Source organism: Cyprinodon tularosa, unplaced genomic scaffold (assembly GCF_016077235.1).
Source record: "Cyprinodon tularosa strain WSP-4 unplaced genomic scaffold, ASM1607723v1 ctg878, whole genome shotgun sequence".
Classification (NCBI taxonomy): Eukaryota; Metazoa; Chordata; class Actinopteri; order Cyprinodontiformes; family Cyprinodontidae; genus Cyprinodon; species Cyprinodon tularosa.
Window position 1 is genome coordinate 52715 of NW_024039649.1, and position 24175 is coordinate 76889.

At 40.4% G+C, this 24175-nt stretch overlaps 1 protein-coding gene across 1 annotated transcript; it reads left to right on the forward strand.

Moving 5' to 3' along the window:
* Positions 1-613: 613 nt before the first annotated feature.
* ube2z (ubiquitin-conjugating enzyme E2Z) lies at positions 614-15638 on the forward strand. Its single transcript, XM_038273572.1, has 7 exons — positions 614-1467; positions 4448-4520; positions 4801-4988; positions 6380-6491; positions 9705-9817; positions 9940-10030; positions 14543-15638. The coding sequence occupies exons 1-7, from the start codon at positions 1016-1018 to the stop codon at positions 14723-14725; spliced, it is 1212 nt and encodes a 403-aa protein (XP_038129500.1). The 5' UTR covers positions 614-1015; the 3' UTR covers positions 14726-15638.
* The last annotated feature ends 8537 nt before the right edge of the window (positions 15639-24175 follow it).

Consider the following 24175-nt stretch of genomic DNA (forward strand, 5'->3'; position numbering starts at 1 on the left):
ATAGCATTTCTCTGCAGAATGATATGCAATGCTTTATTAATGGTTACTTTGGCTCAAACATAGTTTTATCCAGTTTTCACATTTTCTTTTATTTTTCTGACTCAAACCCCTCTATACAATATATAGTCAATTTATTTATTTTACTTGGTAAATTCTTCATCCATAAGTCAAAATTTATGAAGAACAAACCTCTTTTCAGTGTTTTTAAAGTTGACTTAAAAAATTATATAATCTGTATTTCTGGATTAAAGGGTAAATCAGCATCACAATGTTTACAACATTTATCTACTCTAATTTTATAATTAATGTTACTGATACTTATTTTTTGTCACTCTGGCTATGTTCTTTAATTTTTGATGTTGAAAATTGTCTTTTATGTGTTTTACTTTATTTTCTTTGTCTTTGTTTTCCCTTCATGCAAACGTGAACTGTAACTTTCTAAGTTTTGTAATAAAAATAAATAAAGAAAAAAAAAAAACAAGAATTGAGACGCAGCCATTATGTCTATTTTATGATTCAGTCAGTTTTCCTGGTCGCATGAATTATTGTACCGATGCTGCCACTGCTACCGAAAAACAGTTTTACTTTGAAAAACTTCACCGGATGCGTCACATTTTCTCACTTCCGTTCGACCTGATGGAGGGATCTTCCTGAAGTTGCGACAAGCTTACTTAATGCTGGTGATGCGGTCATTTTAAAGCGGGTTTTACCGATATTATTTTCAATATTTTCATCAAATCTACCCGAACAACAGCCTCCGCTGTGAGGTGACCATTTTGAATTCAGAGGAAAACGTCAACAGTTGAGTGTATATTTAAGCTAACAGCTAGCACCATGTTTTGGGAAGAATTGCTTTTCTCTCTGTTGGTCTGGCCTCAAGCTGCCTCCTCTTCCTCTGACTGAGCTGGAAACCTGAAAGGTGGAGGAAACTTCTCAGCTGAAGTCAATGAGGCTCCCAGGTTCCTCTACAGGTTCTTCTGCATCTCGTTTCTTCTAGCCTGCTAGCTCGTCAGCTATGGCGGACAGCTTTGAAGAGGAGTACAGCGGCGGTGGCCACAGTTTAGGCGTTCCCGGACAGGGTGGCGGAGCTTTTCCGCTGCCGGCTTTGCCAGGGGGATACCCTGCCGCTAGCGGAGCTCACCCTAGCCCCAACTCGGCCTCCCCCTCTCCCGCTACAACCCCAGCCGCGCCCGGTGGCCTGGCCGCTGTGGTGTCCCCGATCTCCGCAGTTGCCTCTTCAGCCATGGGCTTTGGGAACGCATTCAGCTCCGGCCCTTCGCCACCAGTCCTGGCCGTGTCCCCCATCGTTCACACGTCCTCCCCCCTGCCCGGTGTCGGCCAAGGGGTGGCGGGGCTGGCAGGAGGGGGGCTCCTGTCCCAGATCCACGCCACTTCCTGGGACCCAACTCTGAGCGCAGACTGGGACAATGAGAAGGCATCCCAGACATGCATCCTGAGGATCAAGAGGTGAGTCAACCAAGATTAGAGGATTCACTGAAATGGAAACGATCCACACAAGGTTCAACAGTGTCTTTAAAACCTTTGGTCTCCCTTTCTTGCCTTTTAATTGACATCACGTTTTAGGAAGTTCAATTAAATAAATCTTAAACGTTTGGTTAAAGTGACTTCCTGCTGCGAACCTGCAAAAACTGAAAGTAAAACTTAATCTGCTCTCTCAGTAAACAGAGAAATCAAGTCGGTTAAAAAGGGAGGAATAAAACCTAACCTTTATTGGTTTATTATAGCTTATCTGGGTCCTAATAGCTATAAAGGCCTAGTTACTGAGTGTTTCTGTGGGAATTAACCAGATCTACCAATAGAAGAAAAGCCAGGGACACATACAGACTATATCAGATGCATGAAATAGATTTATTATTTTCATATTGTTTAATTACACAGATTACACAGACTTAAAGGTGAGGTGATCATGAAATAAATCATTATGGAAGAAAATTAGTTTTACTTTAGGTTTTGTTTCAGGAATTGTAGATTGCTGTACATATATTTTTTTAATAATTGTCATAAAATATTCCTGGGTGTTTGGCCTGTAGGGCTGGATTTAGGAAATGTGGGGCCCTAGGCAAAGACAGGCAGGGGGCCCTCTGAATTGAGAAGACAACACATAAAACAGCCCCATTCTAGAGATAGAGAAATGTTGATAGAATAGACATCCATTATCTGTTCTAGGTTGTGTCCCTCTCTTCTTGTCCCTTTTCTTCTTGTTTTCCTCTCTATGTTTTGTACTCAGCTGACTTTTCATGCTGTCTCTAAAGGAATGAAAGATTTTTTCCAAGCACTAAGCTCACTTAGCTGATTGCTCCTTCCTGTGTTTCCAAAAAGTCCAAAGTAAATAACCCAGTCCTTCTTTTCACTGTAGACAAGCCATGATCTGCTTATCTGTTCTCCATTTTTCATTTGGATGAAATAATAGCTGCATGAATCATGACAGCAGACAAGATACAGGAGAGCAGGAGGCGGGGTTACCAATAGGGATGCACCGATCCACTTTTTTCACCTCCGATACGATAACGATATTTGAAGTTTAATGTCGGCCGATACCGATCCGATACCAAAAACAGCACTTATTACCTAAAAAATTGTTTTATTCTGTGGGAAAAAAAAACTGGGATCATTCTTATGTGAATATGATTTGACTTCCCTTTTCTTAAAAAAAAAAATAGGAAACAACCCAAATATAAAAGTTATGACTAATTTAACAACTGTGCACAAAATCTTAAACCAAAAGTTCTCTGACTTGATCAACATTTTTAAAAAAAAGTATCATTATCAAGTATCATCTCTCTGATTTTTTCGGCCTCTATACTGTTAGATGGAAAAATATCACTTCTTTCCAAAGAAATTAGCTGCTTCCTGCTGCTTCCTTTTTGTTTGCCGAGTCAGATAATCTCAGCACGTTCCTTGTTATGAAACTTCTGGAGGTGTTTCAATAAGATGGTGGTGTTATAGTTTGAAGATTTAACACCGCCCCTCGGGACATTTCTCCCACCAATATTGCACGTAGCCATTGGGCTAGTAGGATGAGAGAGCGAGAAAAACCTCCAGACCGCAGATCGTTTCGCTCCCTTTATCATAAACAATATGGCCGTGTTGTGTTGTTGTGCTTCCGCATGACGGCAGAGCATAGCATAGAGTTAAAATGAATAGATCGGCCCCTATATCGAGTCAATTGTCACAGATACCAATCTATTTTTTTCCCTTATATCTGGACCGATAAAGATATCAGATTGTTGCATCCCTAGTAACCAATCTACTTGCTCTGGAGAGCAGAGTTCGCTGCTTTTAGATGTTGTCTCCAAAGTCTCCAGTAGCAGAAAAAAGTCTCTAGATTTGGCGCTAGGAGCTTTTTAGAAATCAAAGTGCTAGAGGGGTCTGAAAAGTGGCTAAATATAGCGACTAAAGCGCTAAGTTGGCAACACTGCTCTTTGCATGGTTTGTTTTCAAATGGTTTGCTGCTGTCTGTTTGGACCTTTCTGAACATGTGCAGCAAATGGACTGATCCAATATGGTGGACACTGAAGGGGGGGGCTGAGACACACTTAATATTATCAGCGTTCTGATGGCATTTTAGCAAAAGGATTTTTATCAAAACATAATTAATGTGCACAAATCAGGAATAGCTGTATTAACCATACATGGAAACAGAGTTTTATGGGGCCCCCAGGAACTTGGGGCCCTAAGCAACTGCCTAGTATTGCCTAATGGTTAATCCCTCCCTGTCCAGATCCCCTGGCACCATGTGCTCCTAGAAGGCACTCCTTAGGGTTCTCAAAGTGGGGGCCAACATTGCCAGGGATCACAAAGTTGTTTATTTTTAACTGTCAACCAGCTCCACAGGCGGCCCCGTCCAGGAAACACACAGCCAGGCAGACGAGCTCCGAGTCAGCTCCCATGTCAGAGGATGAAGAGAGCACATCCAGTTAGTCACAGTCAGAGAAACAGGACTACACTGGAAAACAGGCCAAGCTCCAACATCTAGAAACAAAGGTGTTGATGGCAGCAGCACAGCTGATATTTCTCTCCAGGATGGAGTCACAGCCAAACAGGAACAGACCAGATGAAGCTACTATGAGAAAAAGCAGAGAGAGCAGAATGTTAGAGATTGAACTAACAGATTCTGCAGAGTGGGAGAATAGAGATAGAATGAATCAGAATGATGAAAAAGGGGTCCCTATGTCCTCCAGCAGTCTAAGCCTATAGCAGCACAAGTAAACCGCTGTGTAGAATCATTATGAGGTATGTTTGCTCTGAATCCAAACCATGAGGCGGTGACATTTTATTACCTGTTTACTACCGGAGTCTAAAGCCTTTGGCTTGGCTTCATGTTACCATAAAGTTCTGATTTATAGAACTTACAAAGTACTGCTACAACCGGATGTCCTGCCCAGTTTCAAATGTCTAATTTTTCTCTTGTGCCCTTTTGTTGCAGGGACATAATGTCAATATACAAGGAACCCCCCCCTGGGATGTTTGTTGTTCCAGATCCTCAGGATATGACCAAGGTAAAAACAGAAGCCAGTCAGGATCTGATTCACATCTGCTGAAGCCTGGAAGCAGAAAGGCTGGTGTTCATAGAAGCACTAATCTTTATTTCTCAGGCATTTTAATCAGAAAAAGGTTCATAAACATACTCTCTAAGTGCAGATCTATGTGGTCTACATAGATCTCCTCTGAAAGGGTCTAAGAAAAACTGTTCTCAGGATATTCAGAATATTCGAACACATGACGGATGGATAAGTACATTTATCCTTTTTCTGATAAAAAATCTCTCCCATGTTTTAGATCCATGCTCTGATCACAGGACCGTTCGACACGCCCTATGAGGGCGGCTTCTTCCTCTTCCTGTTCCGCTGCCCCCCAGACTACCCCATCCATCCGCCACGAGTAAAGCTAATCACAACCGGACAGAACACGGTCCGCTTTAACCCCAACTTCTACCGCAACGGCAAGGTGTGCCTCAGCATCCTGGGGTGAGCCTGGATTTCTGTTGGTCTGGTGTTTAAGATTCAGGACTTATTTCACTGTTTATTCTATATTTAAAGGAAAAGTCTGGTCAGCAGGAATAATCAATGGATCATTATTTATACCTAAAACTAATACGTTCGTGGTGATTTTATGAATTTAGTGTTCATCAGTAAAAAAAATTTAAGTCTCGGAGCGGCCATTTTTGCCCAAATATAGTAGCCCCTCCCTCCTGCCATCTTCCAGCAGTGACGTCACGGTGCGGTAAGCCTAGCGCCATTCTCCCCGCTTTACAAGCTAAATCAATGGGAACTACTAGACACATCTGCAATCAACAACAATTATTGAAGATTTCCAGAGGACTTCACCATTGAAATTCACCAGAGCTATAGTGAAACTGACAATGCCCACGTGCATGGCAGCTGGATGCTGGAATACATCGGGTAAAAGTGAATAAAAGAGTTATTCCACCTTTCTGATTCCTGATCCTCCACAGACGGGTTGGTCGTTGGATCGCCAACTTGAAGAGGGAGGATTTGCCATCGAACTTCTGGCCAGAGAAAAAACCCGTAATATGTAGCCAACATTTGGAAGAAGAATGTTTTCAAGATGACTTGGATAATAGCGCGTTGTGACAAACACCAGATACAGCACTGGGACTTGATCAACAGCCGATACCGCACCGTGACGTCCCTAACCAGTAGGTGGCAGTAGTGTTCTTTGACAAACATGGATGCCTCCAGTAAAGCACATTCACATGAAAATTACTCTGAATTAACAGGGTTTCTGCAGGACATTAAAAAGGATTAAATTTTTATTTTTGAATTAAGGCCTTAATTTGCATTAAAATTCATTAAATATGATTATCGTGCCATTTAAAATACTTCATTTAAGGAAAAGAAATACGTTTGTGAAAACAATTTCGTCAGATATATTATGTTGTTATATATTTGCGCGTAACTGCTTCCGGTTGATCGTAAAGCCGTATGTTGCGGAGAAAAAGCTAGAGAATGGGAAAATTTCAACAAAAGTGGCTTGAAAACAAGGAATTCGGGACATTGCTGCAGTCACAATTAAATTAGAATAAATTAGAGTTCCTCATTCCTGTATAAACCCGGATTAAAAACACAGTATTTAATAATTTCATATTTAAAGTACTTTCAGAAGTTTGAATTCTGAATATGAGCGGACGTTTTCTTTAAAACCAAACTGATTTAAAAGAATAAAAAAAAAAGTCTACATTCTGGCATAATGAACATTCTCTGCTAAACTTCAGTCTCACTCCTACCACCACAAACTAGGAGCTGTAGTCATTGTTTTGTTCATTGTGTTTAATTAATATATAAGGAAAGTATTTGTGAAAGTGAAGGAATTGTTGGTGAAATGTTTTTTATTGTAGTACATGGACCGGACCAGCTTGGAGTCCAGCACAGAGCATATCCTCTGTCCTCATATCCATTCAGTCCCTGATGACGGAGAACCCGTATCACAACGAGCCCGGCTTCGAGCAGGTAATGCTGTTCATACTGGGCGGCTGTAAAACCAATGGAAACTCTTCTGTTTCTGCTTCTACCACTGTACACCCTGTTTCTGCTGTTAGGTTTGTTTCATCTCTTTAGGAAACCATTAACCTTTCTAGGGACATCCTGATTCAATATTGTTTTTATCTATCAGAACAAAAAGGCAATGTGGGATTATTTGGACCAAAGCGTTTCTAATATTCAACATTACTAAATAAGTAAAAAAGTTACGTATGATTTGTAGTAATCATACATACACAGAACTTCCTGCAGGGAATACATGTATGGAGTCAAAAAGGGGTCAACATTTTTGCAAGCTTATAAATCTTAGTTGAAACTGAAACATTACAAGTTGATATTGAATGTCATATTTTTAGCTTGTAATGTGAGAAACTAATAAAGCAAACATGAAATAATTAGAATTGTATCTATATTCTTCATAATTCAGTTTAGTATTTTAATTAAACTTTTTTTTTCTTTTCTTTATCACAGTTTTAGATTTTATATTTTCAGATTCAAATCCCTTTCTTTCAGTTTCCTTTACTTTTTCAGTTTAAGTTTTTTTTTAAACACTTTTAAATGATTTTTTTTCACCTTCAGATTTTCAAAATGTCTGTAAAATTCTAAACCTTTGTTGAAACTGAAAAAATAGAAGTTGATATTTAATGTGAGATTTTTACCTTGTAAGGTGAGAAACTAAAAAAGCAAACATAAAATAATAATAATTTAATCTAAATTCAGTTTAGTATTTTAATTACACCTTTCCTTTTTTATTTATTTTCTTTATTGCAGTTTTTGATTTTATATTTTCAGATTCAAAACCATTTCTTTCCTTTTTTTTAGTTTCAAATAACTTTTTCAGTTTCAGGATTTTTTCCTTTTTATACAAATCAGTTTTTTTTAACCTTCAGATTTTGGTTAGTAACGTTAACTGCCAAACCTCCCTAAACCCTCCGGGTTTCTCACATATTTGAGCCTTTTCCCGCTGGTTGAAATCAAGTTAAGGTGAAATTAATCAAATTAAAACACGGCTGAGAGAGGGAGTCCAGTACGCGGTAGTCATAGGCAGTAGGGATGGGACGATTTATGAAAACCGTCAGAATCGTTCGGTTCGACTGTCTCGGTTCGGTTCGCGTGTGTTTCGTTCGGTTCATGCGCTGCTCCTTTTTCTCATAGAGGAAGCGGTTACACTCCAGAACAGAAGGTGGCGGTACTGCGACCAAAGCCAACCGCCAGTAGTAAACAAGAAGAAGAAGAAGCGAAGCAGCGTAGCCGGGTGTAGCAGGGAAAAAAATCAGTTGTTTTGGAGAATTGTGTGGGTATGGCGAGTGGGAAAGAACTGGAGTTGGAAGACGCGCCAGCAGCACTTTATAGGTCTGCTGTATGGGACCGCTTTGCATTTAGAGTGACCTACGATGACGGAGGAAAGAAAGCTGTGGATAAAAGTGCAAAAGTGTGCAAGCATTGTGCAACACGTTTTGTTTATGCTAACAGCAACATGTCATGCTAACCCCTAAATCCCTCATACTCCGTCAGCAACCCCCGCTCCGCCCCGCTGCGCTCCAGACCGGCTGCTCAAAGCAAAGCCTACAGCCCCCGCTGTGGCTTCATCCGCTCCGCTCTGAGTCCCTTGGAGATGGTAGAGAGCATGTAACCTGACAACAGCCAGATGCATGTGGCGGAGCGAGACATGAGCGAGACATGCATCTGGCTGTTGTCAGGTTAGAGAGCATGTGCCAGATGATTAAATTCAAAGCAGCAAAACATACGGAAATGATCCAGGGTTTCCGCGGATCATTTAAAATAATTACAATCCATTATTTTTGGTGGGATTTTTTCATTGATTTCATAATTTTTTATGGAATTTCGGTGTAACAATCAACATGTATCGAATCGAACCGAAAACCGTGACCAGAAACCGTGAATCGAACCGAGCCGTGGATTTTGTGAATCGTTCCACCCCTAATAGGCAGTAGTCTGAGTAGCGGCGGCGGAGACGGTCCACATTGCAGCCACGGAAAGTAATACGTCATGACGCCCAAGCCCTATTATTAATATATTCTTACATGTTTTAAATGCTTGACAGTTAATTACCTGTGACAAAGTGAGCACTGCAGACTCTGGCGTATTCCAGCTTAACACCGTCCAAATCGGACCTGGATATCCGTGTCAGCCATAGGTGACGGCGTTGTTCAGATAGCTGTTTTGTTTTTTTCACATTTATTCACGATTACGGCTGGTATGCGATAGAAAGAGCGTTGATATCCACCTCCACGGGCCGTGCAACCAACAATTACACACGATTTCACCATTTTTCACTGTCAATACTGCCTAAGGCTGCCACCCAATATGGCGGATGCGCTGAGTAGTCAGGTGAGCGTGACGTCCCCTGAAAACCCCCTATTACATGTTGCATTCATGGACTGTGGGAACTCCAACTAGTTGAGCAAGTAGCTGGAGTTCCCAAAGTACACAGATGCATAGAAAGGGACATTTGATCACTGCTGCACTTTAGGAAATAGAAATGTTCATTTTACTGCTAAGCTGCTGCTCGTTTACTATCTGAAAGCTGCAAGGAAATTAAATTTTGTTTTGTATACACTATGTTTATACAAAACAAAGGTAAAAGTTGTCTGATGACTTAAGTCTCCAGTGCTGCTGTCAATCATGTTTCCCCTCCCACTTCCATCAGATTGGGGTCAAAATCTGAAGGTTAAAAAAAACTGATTTGTATAAAAAGAAAAACTCCTGAAACTGAAAAAGTTATTTGAAACTAAAAAAAGAAGAAATGGTTTTGAATCTGAAAATATAAAATTAAAAACTGCAATAAAGAAAATAAATAAAAAGGAAAAGGTTTAAATAAAATACTAAACTGAATTTAGATTAAATTATTTTTATTTTGTTTGCTTTTTTAGTTTCTCACCTTACAAGGTAAAAATCTCACATTAAATATGAACTTCTATTTTTTCAGTTTCAACTAAGGTTTAGAAGTTTACAACCATTTTGACCCCTTTCTGACTCCATATAAACGGCTCTTCCATTATTCACTGATCAAACTACAGGTTGATCAGTCTGGAACTAAATCATCAGCTTGCTCTGACATGGAAACACTGGAAATTCAGAAAGGAAAAACAGTTGATGCAGACCGGCTAACGTTAGCCCTTCCTGTCAGCTTCAGCTTATTCCTTTCCTTGGTCTCTACAGGAGCGCCACCCAGGGGACAGTAAGAATTACAACGAGTGCATCCGCCATGAAACCATGAGGGTGGCTGTATGCGACATGCTGGAGGGGAAAGTTCCCTGTCCTGAGGCTCTGAGGTCAGCAAACACACACACAGCAGGAGCAGTTAGTCTTTCCAGACTTGGATGCTGCGTTTACTGTGTTCTGTTTCTGACTGACTGATGAATGTATCGTCATGTTTGCTGTTTGCGGGGTTTAGTAGCGTGATGGAGAAGTCCTTCCTGGAGTACTACGACTTCTATGAGGGCGTCTGCAAAGAGCGGCTGCATCTGCAGGGTCAGAACATGCAGGTGAATCCAGTTTTTAAAATCATTTTTGACTGAAATTGACAATAAAATACAGGCTCATGGTTATTCAGGCTTATAAAGTGGGCTGATCTAGATTTAGAACAACGATCATTCAACAGGTTTCAGAAGATGGAAAAATGTCAAAGGACGGTGGGATTAGAATCCTTTTTATTAGAAATCCTCATTGATGTTACTGCGGTCAAAGCGTCGTTTAAACGCTGATCCACTTCCAGCTTCCTGCGTCACTGTGAGGGGCCGAGATGAAAAGCATAAAGAGTCACAAGAATTGATTCAAAAATAGGGTTTTTTATTTTTAACCCAAAAAAAGAAGCTTACAAAAAAACATGGGTTCAAATCATAAAAGAGGCCAACCAAAAAGAGAACATTTAACTCAAGCAAACTGTGCCCAAACTAACTAGCCTGATTTTTGTACGTCCAGCACACGATGTTCTAAATGTTCTAGGTGTGACAGGAGCCTCAGAATCACCTCTCTGCATCAGGCAGCATAGAAACCATCCCGTGACGTTTATTGCTGTTTTTTCTTTTCTTTAGACGTAGATCTCATTGTGATTTTAATATATGAACATTCTCTATCTGTTCTGGAATTTTTTTAATTTTTGTTTAACAAAGAGACAGAAGTGAAATAATGGAGCTCTGATCTGCTCGCCCTGCCTAGTCGGAGCCTCTATATGCTGTCAGTGGGACATTAAATAAATCGGATCGAGATTAAAAAGGCGGACGCAGCCGATGTGTTCACGCCTTTTAAACTTTAACAGGGAGCTTTATTATCATCATTAAAACACATCCAGTGTCTGCTGCTACAGGAACTTAAGCTGGATCAGATTAATTCTGTTACTGAACTGAATGTGAACGCAGCGTTAGGCTGAGTGTCAGAGCTGGAGGAAAAAACTGTGCAACCAGCGTTTCTGTCCCCAGCATCGTCCACTGCACATCAGTTCCACTCAGGCAGACCGGGAACGATGGGGCGTTCAAATTTGGTTCCATGTCGTTTATTTAATGGATGTTATCAGATAAAACGGATCCCTAATGAAATGAACTAACCAGTGAATAAAGGTATGATCAAGTCTGGCAGATCTAGATTGAAGGGATTTTTTTTTTTTTCTATCCAGACGTGTAAGTGTTAATCCTGTTAGAACCATTTCTCTTGGCCTGTTGCTTGTGTCTTTAGCTAAACGTTCAAATGCTGGTGCACAGAGCTGTGGTCTTTTCTCAATTCACAAGAACACAAGTACGGACTTGTGTCCTCACCAAGTATGTTCTTGAGAAGAACACAGGAAAGTGTAGGCTCAGGAGAACGGGAGAACGCAGAAGAAATCTGGGTCAATTGGAACAGAAGCGTACTGATGACATCACCACATTCAAAGCTAGTCTGGAGCTGCATTTCACCTCCTAGATAATAATAAATTATTACTTTTTCATTTAGTGGGGTTAGTTAATTAACACAGTCGGATAAACACAAATCAAATTAACATTTTAGAAAATAAAGCGAAAAAAACAACAACAACAAATAAACCAAAACAAACCCGTGGTACTTCACACACGGCTGTGCTAACAGAGGGCTGCAGCAGCCAGGGCTAACTTTAGCCCTGGCCGCTGCGGGCGGGCTAACGTTAGCCCTGGCTGCTGTACCCAGGCACTAAATCAGTAAAATATAATGTTCTCACATCAAATGATCTAAAAACGTACTTTGTTAAACAGCAACAGAAAATAGAACGTTTAACTTAATACTCTGAGCTCTCTGAGCGCTAACCTCGAAGCTGTCCGAGTCCGTACTCGTGTTCTAGTGAACTGAGAAACGGCAATTGTCTCATGTAGATTGTTCTTCGTTGGTATCTGAAATATTCTGAGAGAACTGAAGGGTTCCAGTGGATTCTTGATGCTCCAACTCATGTAGACCATAAGTCACCGGAAAGAAAGAACCGGAAAAACAGACAATACCGACATGAGATGCTGAATCATTTTCTGCTTGATTGATTTTTTTGGTGACGCCATCCTGTATGGAAGCAAATCGTTACCATATTTCAAAAGAATTTTTAAAGAATGTGGCTGCATTACTTGATTCATAAATAAAATTAGTAATCAATCACCCTATTTGCATTTTCATTTCTTCTTCAACACTCATCCTTTTACTTAATTAACATGAAAAGAAATTTGAAATTTATGTTTCAAAAAGAACCTCAGCAAATTCATACCAAAATTCAATTTGAAATGTAAAATTAAGAATGTGGCTGCATTTTTTGACTCATAAATGAAATTGGTAATCAATCATCCTATTTAAATTTTCTTCTTTAAGGTTGCTCATTTTATGCCATAATCAAAGAGAAAACACAGCGGACATTGCTTTGTCGTTTTCATGGTCTGCCAGCAAAGTTCTGTCCATAACTCGAAAACGAAAAAGCATTCTGAGTGGCGGGGGCAGCAGAGTGACGTCAGCAGCCGCTCTTCCTCAGGTCCTTGCTGACCGGGCTAGCCATCTTGTTCGGTAGGGGGCGCTGTGCACGTCTGCATTGCATTACATTGTAAGCGTGCTGCTGGGACACTGGTTGAATTGCTGGGTCTGATTATCGGGATATACTGAACGACTACAATGAACAAAAGCACTTGCTCTAAAGCAGCAGGGCTTCCCTCCGTAGCTCTGCCACTGTTTTGGTCATTTCAGAGTGAATTTTGGTTTGTATTTGCTGGGGTACATTTTGAAAAATATCTCAAATGTCTTTTTCTTTTTCATTTTAATTAAGTAAAAGGATGAGCAGTGTTAAAGAAGAAAATGAAAATGCAAATAGGATGGTTGATTACTAATTGTATTTATGAGACAAATAATGCAGCCACAGTCTTAAAGGAATAGTACACCCAAAACATGATTAGCCTTCATTTTCTACTCACCCCCATGCTGAACAACACTCTGGAGTACTTTTTTGATATCTCAAATGCATCTGGAGATCTGGGAGGCTTCTTGCTGTCTGCTGACATTCAAATAATGGAGGTCTATGGCGCCCGAGGCAGAAAGGTCCATAAAAGTCCACAAAAAACGTGTCAATATTCTTCCATACTGCTCGTCCAATGTATTCCAAGTGTCCTGAGTGGGTAGCGTCCAGAATTTACTCGAAACGAAGTCATTTAGAATGTTTTTAGAGCATAAACAGTATTGTATAGGATTTCATAAAAGCGCGTTCACGAGTCTACGGAAACCGCGGCAGACCAAACCAGATGAAAGTGCGCATTCAGCTCGGCAAAGAACTCATGCTCTTCCTCAACACTGAAGTCCTCAGACATTTTTCTTTCGTTGTTTCTTTCTTTGCACAGGTAAACAGCACATTTCTTCTTCTACGCTTGCATTATCGGCAGAGCAGACGCTGAATGCGCACTTTCGTCTGGTTTGGTCTGCCGCGGTTTCCGTAGACTCGTGAACTCGCTTTCAGGAAATCCTATACACTACTGTTTATGCTCTAAAAACATTCTAAATGACTTGGTTTTGAGTAAATTCTGGATGCTACCCACTCAGGACACTTGGAATACATTGGACGAGCAGTATGGAGGAATATTGACACGTTTTTTGTGGACTTTTATGGACCTTTCTGCCTCGGGCGCCATAGACCTCCATTATTTGAATGTCAGCAGACAGCAAGAAGCCTCCCAGATCTCCAGATGCATTTGAGATATCAAAAAAGTACTCGAGTGTTGTTCAGCATGGGGGTGAGTAGAAAATGAAGGCTAATCATGTTTTGGGTGTACTATTCCTTTAAAATGAAAAACATTTCTGGAGATGCTTTGGTCCGTTCAGAGCCAGAACTTCTTCCTCTCTGGGTCCGTTGAGAATCAGAACCTTCTCGTTCTCTGGGTCAGTTCAGAACGTGAACTTCCTCCTCTCTGTATCCATACAGAACCAGAACCTCCTCATCTCTGGTTCTGTTCAGAACCTAATTCTTTACCTGAAACAGACAAACCTTTAATGTTAGAACCATGATCTCTCCTGGCAATCTGAAATTTTTGGTTCCAAGCTTCAAATCACAAGTTGAGGAACTATGGCCATAATTGGGTTTTCACGTTGAAAGGAGCTCAATTTGGCTTCTTTACCTAAAACAGTCAAACCGTTACTGGTACAGCCATGATCTTCTCTGGCATTCATTTTAACCTGAAATCTAACACATTTTAAAATTTGAAATGTAAAATTTGAAAATGAAAAAAATTCCAACATCTTACATTTCAAATTGAATTTTGGTTTGTATTTGTTGGGGTACATTTTGAAAAATAAATCTCAAATTTCTTTCTTTTTCCATTTTAATTAAGTAAAAGGATGAGCGGTGTTGATGAAGAAAATGAAAACAGGATGATTGATTACTATTTTCATTTATGAGTCAAATAATGCAGCCACAGTCTTAAAATGAAAAACTGTTTCTGGAAATGCTTTTTCATTGAAATATGGTAACGATTTGCTTCCATAATCCTGAGGCTGAGCACGGCGTCACGCTCTATACTGGTTTATGTTTTTCCCAGGACCCATTTGGGGAGAAGCGCGGTTGTTTCGATTACCAGAGCCTGCTGGTTCGTCTCGGCGCCACTCACAGGCGAATACGGGAAAAGAGCTTGGCGGAGGACACTCGCAACGACAACAACTCGGACTCGGATACCAGCTCCTCTGAAACGGACCTGGACAGCCAGGGCAGCTCCCAGCCCTGACTCCACGCCGCCGGCCTTGGACTGATTGGATTCTTTGTTTGCCTCTTTATTTTCCTTTTAACTTTTTTTTCAGCGGCGCCAGCCGTCATATTCTAACGGTCCGTCATCGTTCATGGATCCAGAGTTCATTGCTGAGTTCTTCTCCTGTTGTGTGCTGACAGAAAGTTGGTCCACTGAGAAGGCCACGAGGGTTTAATGTTTAACGCTTGTTTAGAGCTAATCCGATACCCTGAACTCGATGTTCACTCGGATTCTCCCAAAAAAAATAAACCCAGTAAAACTTTAGATTAGTTCCCAGAGGAAATGGTGATGTTATCTGCCAGAAGAAAGGCCGACAGGTGAAACTTATCCTACAAAACGTCACTGTGGCTTAAATACGCCGCCGCAGCAGAAGACTGCCAATACTCCATGGCGTCTGCCGTCCTTCATGGCGGCCTTGTTTTGGGTTTTAGATGTGAGGAAGACCCTTAGCTGGATTAAAGATGTGGGCCGGTGAAATGATGTGCCTTGTCATCGCTGCAGAAAAACCATCTCTGGATTTATAAGCCGTGTTGATGAATCTGTGAAGCTCAGATCTTTGCTAACAATAAATCAGAAGCAGATCATCAGATGTAGATTGGAGCCGTTTTAACGTCCGGTTTTCCTCCGTGATACCAGGAACATTTCCCGAATATCACTGCTGGAAAACGTCTTTCCTGTCATCCTGATGCATTTTTTTTTTTGGCATGTTTGTCACGCTCGAGTGTATTTCAACGCGAACTGATTCAAATATTGGTGGAAAAACGTGCAGTTTTTCATTAAAGGCTTTTTGTTAACAGACGATCCAAACCTTCACGTCTCTGTTTGTCCCAAAACACTCGAGACAAACGCCTTTCTCCCGTCACGCATGGAGGAAACGCGGCTCCACATCTCAGAAAAAAAGGTCTCTCTTGGTGGTGGTGGTGTGATGGTCTAGGGTTGTTTTTCTGGAAGACAAATGGAACCATGAATCCTGCTGAAGGTCTGAAACAGGACGATGATCCACGAGGCACCAGCAGGTTCACTTCTGATAGCTGAAGGAGAAACAGCCTGGAACAGCCTAGTCAAAGTCCTGACTGGAATCCCATAAAGATGCTGCTGGGTGATCTAAAAAGGCCTCCAATGATGCTGAAATTATTGGCCCAGAACCCTAAACCAGCTTTTAGGTTTAACTTCTCTCCTAATCAACCTGCATCCTGGCTGTTCCCTTAGTCTGAACTAGATGACATCACCAGTTTAAAGCTGCTTACGAAGCTCCCTGAATGAATTATGGCACCTTACAGGTTTATTATGATACGTTTCTGCAGTTTTCACTTTATTTTTGCTCCACTTCTTTAGCATTTTGTATTCTTATAACAACACAGTGAGAATTATGCTGAAAAGGTAACGGAGTCGGGCACGTCAGCTGTTTCCCAGCTGAGGAATAAAAAAAGAGGAAAAGTCAGATCTAATGTGATTGGAGGTGTTGAGTAGTTTATTAAAGTTGCAATGATGATGGATGCATGAATAAGTCCTACCAGCAGATGGCAGCGTACAGCAGGGCTCCAACAGACAGACAATCTTCTGGGGCCAAAAACATGTTTATTGTTTTATTAGAATGTAATATACTGTAAAGAAAATGCCCCAGAAAGCAATCAGGATGAAAGCGAACATTTTTCACACCGCTGTATGGTGTAGTAGAATTAATTTGTTAATAATCTTTGTTTTTTCCTACTGAGATGGAAACCAATAATCCAGTTCTATTGATCGAAGAAGGTCAATAGTAAAGAAAACACTGCTGGTGGACGAGCATCCTGTTCAAAGCAAAATAATTCATTTCAAACGGTGCAAAATGGACTTTTTAATAGAATGTTTAGAAAACATTTAAAAAAGAAATATTATTGACAGAAGTCCTTAAAGTTAAGATTATTTTAGATTAATTGAAATGTGGTCCGGTTGATCTGGTGGATATTTCTCCTTCATTTCCCAGGAACGTTATTCACCATCTCTTTCCCATTTCTATAGAGGATTTAGCTACTTGAATTATTACTTAAGTCTCTAAAAATTAGGGATGCATGATATTGGGATTTTGGCCGATATCCGATATGCCGATATTTTAAAACTCATGTAGCCGATAACCGATATCGATACCGATGTTAAAGCTGGACAAAAATAAGTAGTCATTGAAAATAGCAGCTTTGTTATCCATTTCTGACACTTTGAAAAATAATAAACTCAAATATATTTTCATATGCTGATATCAAATAGATTTTTAAAAACGCGGTATCGATCTATTTTACTTTCAAAATCTCGTGAAATTTTATCGTTCTGTTACAAACTCTCCTGATATTTTGCAAATTCTTGTGAGATTTTGTTAGTAAAATAGATCGATGCCGCGTCAATATATCAACATATAAAAATATGGCAACATTTCGTGAATTTTCGGGGGATTTCGTAGCATAACGATGACATATAGCAATATTTCATTAGTAAAAGAGATTGATATGGTGTTTTTAAATGGCAGTATATCAGCATATGAAGATATTGGGATATTTTAATGGATCAATATTTTTTCCCTCGTCTTTAGAAGTTTTTAAGTCTGTAAAAAATAAGTTTTTAGAGGAAGAAGAAGAAGTAGTATTTTTTTTTTTTTTTTTTTTCAGAAGCTGATCAAATATCGGGTAGAATATCGGTGGGGTGGCCGATGTCCGATATTCAGATTTAAGGCCGATACCGATAGGGGGCCCATTATATTGTGCATCCCTACTAAAAATCAAAGGAAACTTTGTGTTTTTCATCATAGGTTTATTTTTCTGACTAGAAAAACAAATAATCTGAATCTGAATTACTTGCAACTATGGCTGCAACTAATGATTCTTTTGCAAATCCATTAATCTGTCAATTATTTGTATGATTATTTGACAATCGGATAGCAAAAGGTTCCTTAAAGAAGATATTTTTATAAAATTAAACCAGGTGAAACGAAAGTTTTCCACTTGAGGAGTTCCGGATAGAACAGACGGGGGTAAAAAAAATTAAATCTGAAATGCAAATATTTAATTTTTTACAATTTTTATATAATTGCTTCTCTAAATGGGTCGCTCTGTCAGCTAAAGGCGCTACGAGAAAGAGCAGAAAGGGCAGAGCCATAGCAATTGAACCAACAAGTACTGCAGAATGTGAGAATAGATAGATGATGAAAAGGGGTCCGTATGTCCTCCAGCAGTCTAAACCTATAGCAGCACAAATGCAAAACCTGCTATAATTCCTGCTTTAAGTGCGTCCCTCTCAGCTAAAGGACATTGTTTCAGCCCGACCTGCAGCTTTAAATTTCTATTAAAATGAAACAGCTCTAATGTTTTAAACACCTGAAATATGAAAAGGTTTGAAAACTGAATTGCTTACATCTCTAAGAGGCAGAGAGAACAGCTTTCTTCTAAAGCACAAAAATTAATATACTATTAAATTCCTATTTGTCTAAATTAAAAGGAAAGAATCGTTTATTAAGCTTTTCTTTTTATTAACTTTTGTTCCGTTTCCATAGAAGAAGGAGAGAATGAATGATGCTTCTGCAGCTTTGAGAAAAGGAAAAGGGCCTGAAGCTGAAGGTTTCCTAGCTGTAGTTTCCTGGTTGGATTTAGACTGAAGTCAGAGTTTAGGTTTAAATAATCAAGACAAAGTGCGGATGGGTTAGTTTAAATCCCTCCTTTTCTATGATGTCTGCTGTGGGCTGCCCCATTGATTCCAGTTCACCTGCTGAACTAATCCAAGCCTTTCCTCCTCGATTCCTTTGTTTCCTTTCTAAATTGTTCTCTAAAGCAACTTACAGGTTATTCACAGATTATTATAAAGTGAAAGAAAGCTGCCTGTGAGCAGACGGGGGTTAGATGGGGTTCTTCTAGACTTAAATCTGGATCGATGAAAATTACTTTCAAAGCTCTGAACTCATTTTTTATGGTACTTGTCTTAAAGTGCAGAATAAAGTGTAATGAAGTCCAAATGACTATGACTCCTTTTATTTTCTCACCTTCTTCCTTGCTGTGTTATGAGGATTTACCATCAGGCAATACCAGTCAGTTACCTAGGGCCCCAAGTTCCTGGGGGCCCCATAAAACTATGTTTCCATGTATGGTTAATACAACTATTCCTTATTTTGATTAATATATTTCCGCTAAAATGCCATCAGAACGCTGATAATATTAAGTGTGTCTCAGCCCCCCCCTGCAGTGTCCACCATATTGGATCAGTCCATTTGCTGCACATGTTCAGAAAGGTCCAAACAGACAGCAGCAAACCATTTGAAAACAAACCATGCAAAGAGCAGTGTTGCTAACTTAGCGCTTTAGTCGCTATATTTAGCCACTTTTCAGACCCCTCTAGCACTTTGATTTCTAAAAAGCTCCTAGCGCCAAATCTAGAGACTTTTTTCTGCTACTGGAGGCTTTGTAAATTAAAAAAATTACTTTTTGTTAATTTAGAAGTTAAGTATTCAGTTGACTAGCTAGCTAAAGAAGGAGTCCTATCAGGCTTTATTGACCTGTGGGACTCCAGAAGCAACTAATGTGTACCAACAGTCAAAGCGTCCGGTGGCTCGGCTGGAGGCTGAGTCATAAACTCGGGTGTGGGAAGAGTTCCGTACGGCTTTGAGGCGATTCTGGTCCACAATCTGGTGTCTCAGGAGGGGGAAGCAGTGCAGTACCAACACTATTTATAGTGGGGGTGTTGCTGCTGACCTTGACTCGCAACGTTGTATGTTGGTGGGTGGAGTACTTCGAAGACCTCCTTAATTCCACCAGCACATCTTCCATTGAGGAAGCAGAGCCTGGGGGCTCCGGGTCAGCTTCTCCAATCTCTGGTGCTGAAGTTACTGAAGTGGTTAAAAGGTTCCCCGGTGGTAAGGCCCCAGGGGTCCGTTGCGTGGACATCAGGGGCAGTTCCCCTGGATTGGCAGACTGGGGTGGTGTCCCCCTATTTAAAAAGGGGAGCAGAGGGTGTGTTCCAACTACAGAGGAATCACACTCTTAAGCCTCCCTGGTAAGATTTATTTGGGGTTCTGGAAAGGAGGGTCCATCGGATAGTCGAATCTTGGATTCAGGAGGAGCGTGTGGTTTTCGTCCTGGTCGTGGAACACTGCATCAGCTCTACACCCTCAGCAGGATCCCTGAGGGTGCATGGGAGTTTGCCCAACCAGTCTACATGTGTTTTGTGGATCTGGAAAAGGCATTCGACCGTGTCCCTCGGGGGTCCTGTGGGGGGTAGTCCGGGAGTATGGAGTACTGGCCCTTTAATAGGGGCTGTTAGGTCTCTGTACAACCGGTGTCAGAGCCTGGTCTAGATTGCCGGCAGTAAGTCGGGCTTGTTTCCGGTGAGAGTTGGACCCTGCCAAGATTGCCCTTTGTTACAGATTCTGTTCATAACTTTTCACCACATGGCCCCTGTTTCCTGGGCCTGGGAGCGCCTTGGGGTTCCCCCGGAGGAACTGGTCCAAGAGGCTGGGGAGAAGGACGTCTGGGCCTCCCTACTGAAGCTGCTACCGCTGCAAACCGACCCTGGATAAGCGGAAGAGGACGGATGGGTCGGTATTGACCTCTTTAATTTGCTATCTGATTTTTTCATTGTTTTGGATTTTGTTTATTTTTGGGTTAATTAGCCTTCTGTATCTCTGCCTCACTGCTGGATCCCTGACAGCTGGAAACAGGCAGATCTGGCAGTGAAGGCTGGGTGGGGTTTGCTAACTGTACCTTTTGGAATTTAGGAGATCATTTCTAGCATCAGCGCTGGAGGTTTTATTTCAAAATCATGTTCATTTAAAGTATTATATACTGATTTATCTTTATAAACCGGTTGTACTATATGTACCGAGGCTTAGCAGCTGTGTTTACCCGCCACGCTGCGGTCATATTAGCATCACCCTCCGGCTCAGGGTCTGACCCTGAGGGCTAGAGGTCGACTCTGGATGGTTCTGACCTGGAAGCTGTGATGCCTTCATGTCCCTCAGCATCACTACTCTGAGCTTTAACTTACATGGCTTTACTTCACCTGGTTGATTAGGTTACTTCTGCTCTAGGAAATAGTTTGGAGTAACTTCTTAGACTTTTAAAAGCATTTAAATTTAAATTTATTGAAAGTCATCAATGTTATTAGCTAAATTACATAGATATGGTTTCAGAAAAATCACTTAAAAGTGGTTATCAACTTATGTTTCCAATATATTTAACTCCATTTAGGATAACTTTTTAAGCAGATCTAAATTAGAAGTGTCCTGCTGTGGAGTTTTATTGATTGCTGATAACTCAGAATCACCTGGTATGTTTTACTGGCGTGTTTTTTTTGTGTTAATATTATTTATGTATCTGCAGCAGGTTTTTATGTTTGCAGCAAGATGTTTTCCACAATGCTGCTAATCTGTTTTCTGCCTTTGCAGCTTTTTTTCCTTTTCTGTAATGATCTCAGAGGAGAAATCCGCTCATATTCAGAATTCAAACTTCTGAAAGTTCTTTAAATGTGAAATGATTCCATCCTGTTCAAGAAATGATCAGTGTTTTTAATTCAGAGTAATTTTCATGTGAATGTGCTTTACTGGAGGCATCCATGTTTGTCAAAGAACACTACTGCCACCTACTGGTTAGTGACGTCACGGTGCGGTATCGGCTGTTGATCAAGTCCCAGTGCTGTATCTGGTGTTTGTCACAACGCGCTATTATCCAAGTCATCTTGAAAACATTCTTCTTCCAAATGTTGGCTACATATTACGGGTTTTTTCTCTGGCCAGAAGTTCGATGGCAAATCCTCCCTCTTCAAGTTGGCGATCCAACGACCAACCCGTCCGTGGAGGATCAGGAATCAGAAAGGTAAACCTCAAGTTGAACAATTGATTAGGAAACTCAGACTGAAAATTGGCTTCTTCTTTAGGAATAGGCTTTGTTTCTCTTTTATTTCGAAGAAGAGACTGGTAGCTGCAACGTTTTTACCCATTCTTGACTATGGTGACCCAATCTATATCAATGCCCCAGATCAAGTTCTAAAAATGTTAGACTCAGTTTACCATTCCTCCCTACGATTTATCACAAATTGTAAGCCTCGCACACACCACTGTGAACTTTACATACGCGTGGGCTGGCCAGCATTAGAGACTCGTAGACTCACTCACTGGTATATGATGATTTATAAGGGTATTCTGCGTCTGCTCCCCTCATACCTCTGTGACTACATTCAACCAAGAGCGACTGGACTGTATTCTATACGTTCTCAAGAGTCTTTGCTTCTGTCTGTACCTAGTGTCCGCACTGAAGCAGGAAAGACAGCTTTTCAGTACTCTGCCCCCACAGGATGGAGCAATCTTCAGAAAGACTGGAAGTTGAAGGATTTGATTCCAATCAGACATTTTAAACGATTGCTCAAAGGTTTGGAAATGAGATCTATGGTTTGTAACTGTTTTATGAATTTCTAATTATAGATAGATGTAATTCTAAACTGTAATGTAATTTGTAATGTAATCTTTTGCCGCTGTCTTGGCCAGGACTCCCATGAAAAAGAGATTGTTAATCTCAATGGGACTTTTCCTGGTTAAATAAAGGAATAATAATAATAATAATAACTCTTTTTTTCACTTTTACCCGATGTATTCCAGCATCCAGCTGCCATGCACGTGGGCATTGTCAGTTTCACTATAGCTCTGGTGAATTTCAATGGTGAAGTCCTCTGGAAATCTTCAATAATTGTTGTTGATTGCAGATGTGTCTAGTAGTTCCCATTGATTTAGCTTGTAAAGCGGGGAGAATGGCCCTAGGCTTACCGCACCGTGACGTCACTGCTGGAAGATGGCAGGAGGGAGGGGCTACTATATTTGGGCAAAAATGGCCGCTCCCAGACTCAGTGATTGCATGAAAAAATGTTTAAGGCTAAACGTATTATTTTACATATCAGATCTTTCCTTGCTGACCGGAATTTTCCCTTAAAATTAAGGCATTTCATTTTTCAACCAAATGTAGACGTTTGGACATAAATCATAACATATTTTTAACCAATTGTTGCTCGGTGGGATGCTCAAACCTAGCCTCGCGAGATCAGGATGGTCTCGCGAGCTTTTAAGGTTTCACTCGCAGATCAGTCTGGAGACTCTCCGTTAAAGGAACCAAACAAACGTCCAATCAGCGTTGGCTTTGAGGCGGGTTGAGGTGTGACGCAAGGAGAAGCGCGACAGTTCAGTCTAAGGAACATGGCGGCTTCAGCCGATGAAACTAGCGTTAGCGTGGCTATCGAGCAAGTTTTATGGGAATTACAGAGTATTTCTTCACTGAAAGAAGAGCAAAACACTGCTCTGGAGGCTTTATCAGAGGAAAAGATGTTTTTGCTCTTCTCCCGACTGGTTTCGGAAGAGTTTGATCTATCAATTGGCTCCTCTTCGTCGTCGCTCTGTTAGTACGTCATATGCTTCGTTGATCTGATTGGTTTATTTGGCCCGTCTATCACCAACATAGGCCAATCAGCTAACCAGTATTTTCGCCCCTTCCCAAAATTACTTCAACGGAAGGTTTCCAGATGGATATGCGGAGCAAATCCATCTGGCAGAGTCAGGTTAGCTCAAACCTGCACTTACAGTATGATGCAATAACCATTCAGTCTATTTTCTTTTTTCCAAAAAAGGGGTTGGGGGGGGGGGGGTAGCTTCACGCAGCTGAAGCTCCTCCTATTTCCAGGGTGTAAACACTCCTGCAGGGTCGCAGAAATCACTGCAGATACCGCGCTCAGCCTGAACGCACCATGACCCGAGGCGTCCCATCATTTTTTTTAAAGTAAACACTTAAAGTTGAACTACAGAGGAAAGGATTTTTATTAATTCAACTGGAGATTTGTTTTATGATGATAAAATTTAGAGAGAAATTATACAATCATTTTAAAATCTTGAACAAAGAACACAGAACAAATGTTTGAAATGTCACTTTTAATTTTTATTTGTTTTCTGAAATGTTTTTCATTCAATTGAATGTTTTATTTTTTATGAACCTTATTTCATATTCCTCAGTTCTTTTTTTATCTCATTATTTAAAAGGTAGTTGATCAAGTAAATCAGCATTCAGTCATTTTTTCTTTTACAGCATAACTTTTTTTTATAAGTTTTTTTTCAACATTTTTATTCCTTTTTTTTTTACATGATTGAAAATAAAAAATGTAAATACCAGGCTTGACATTCGAATAGAATACATTGCGTACAGTGTTAGGTACTTTGTACCTATTTTATTTTTATTATTTTTTTACTTTCTCTCAAGTATTTGAACAATGTACTCAGATCCAGCATCTATATTGCATAAACTCATTCATTAGTTGAAGGAAGCCTCTCATCTATTTCTACTGCAATCAGAAATATCTTCTTTGCAAACCTGTTTTTCTTTATTTTTTTGTAAAAACAAGCAGGAGAAGAGATCGTTTTCAGACGTTATACGTTCAGTTTGT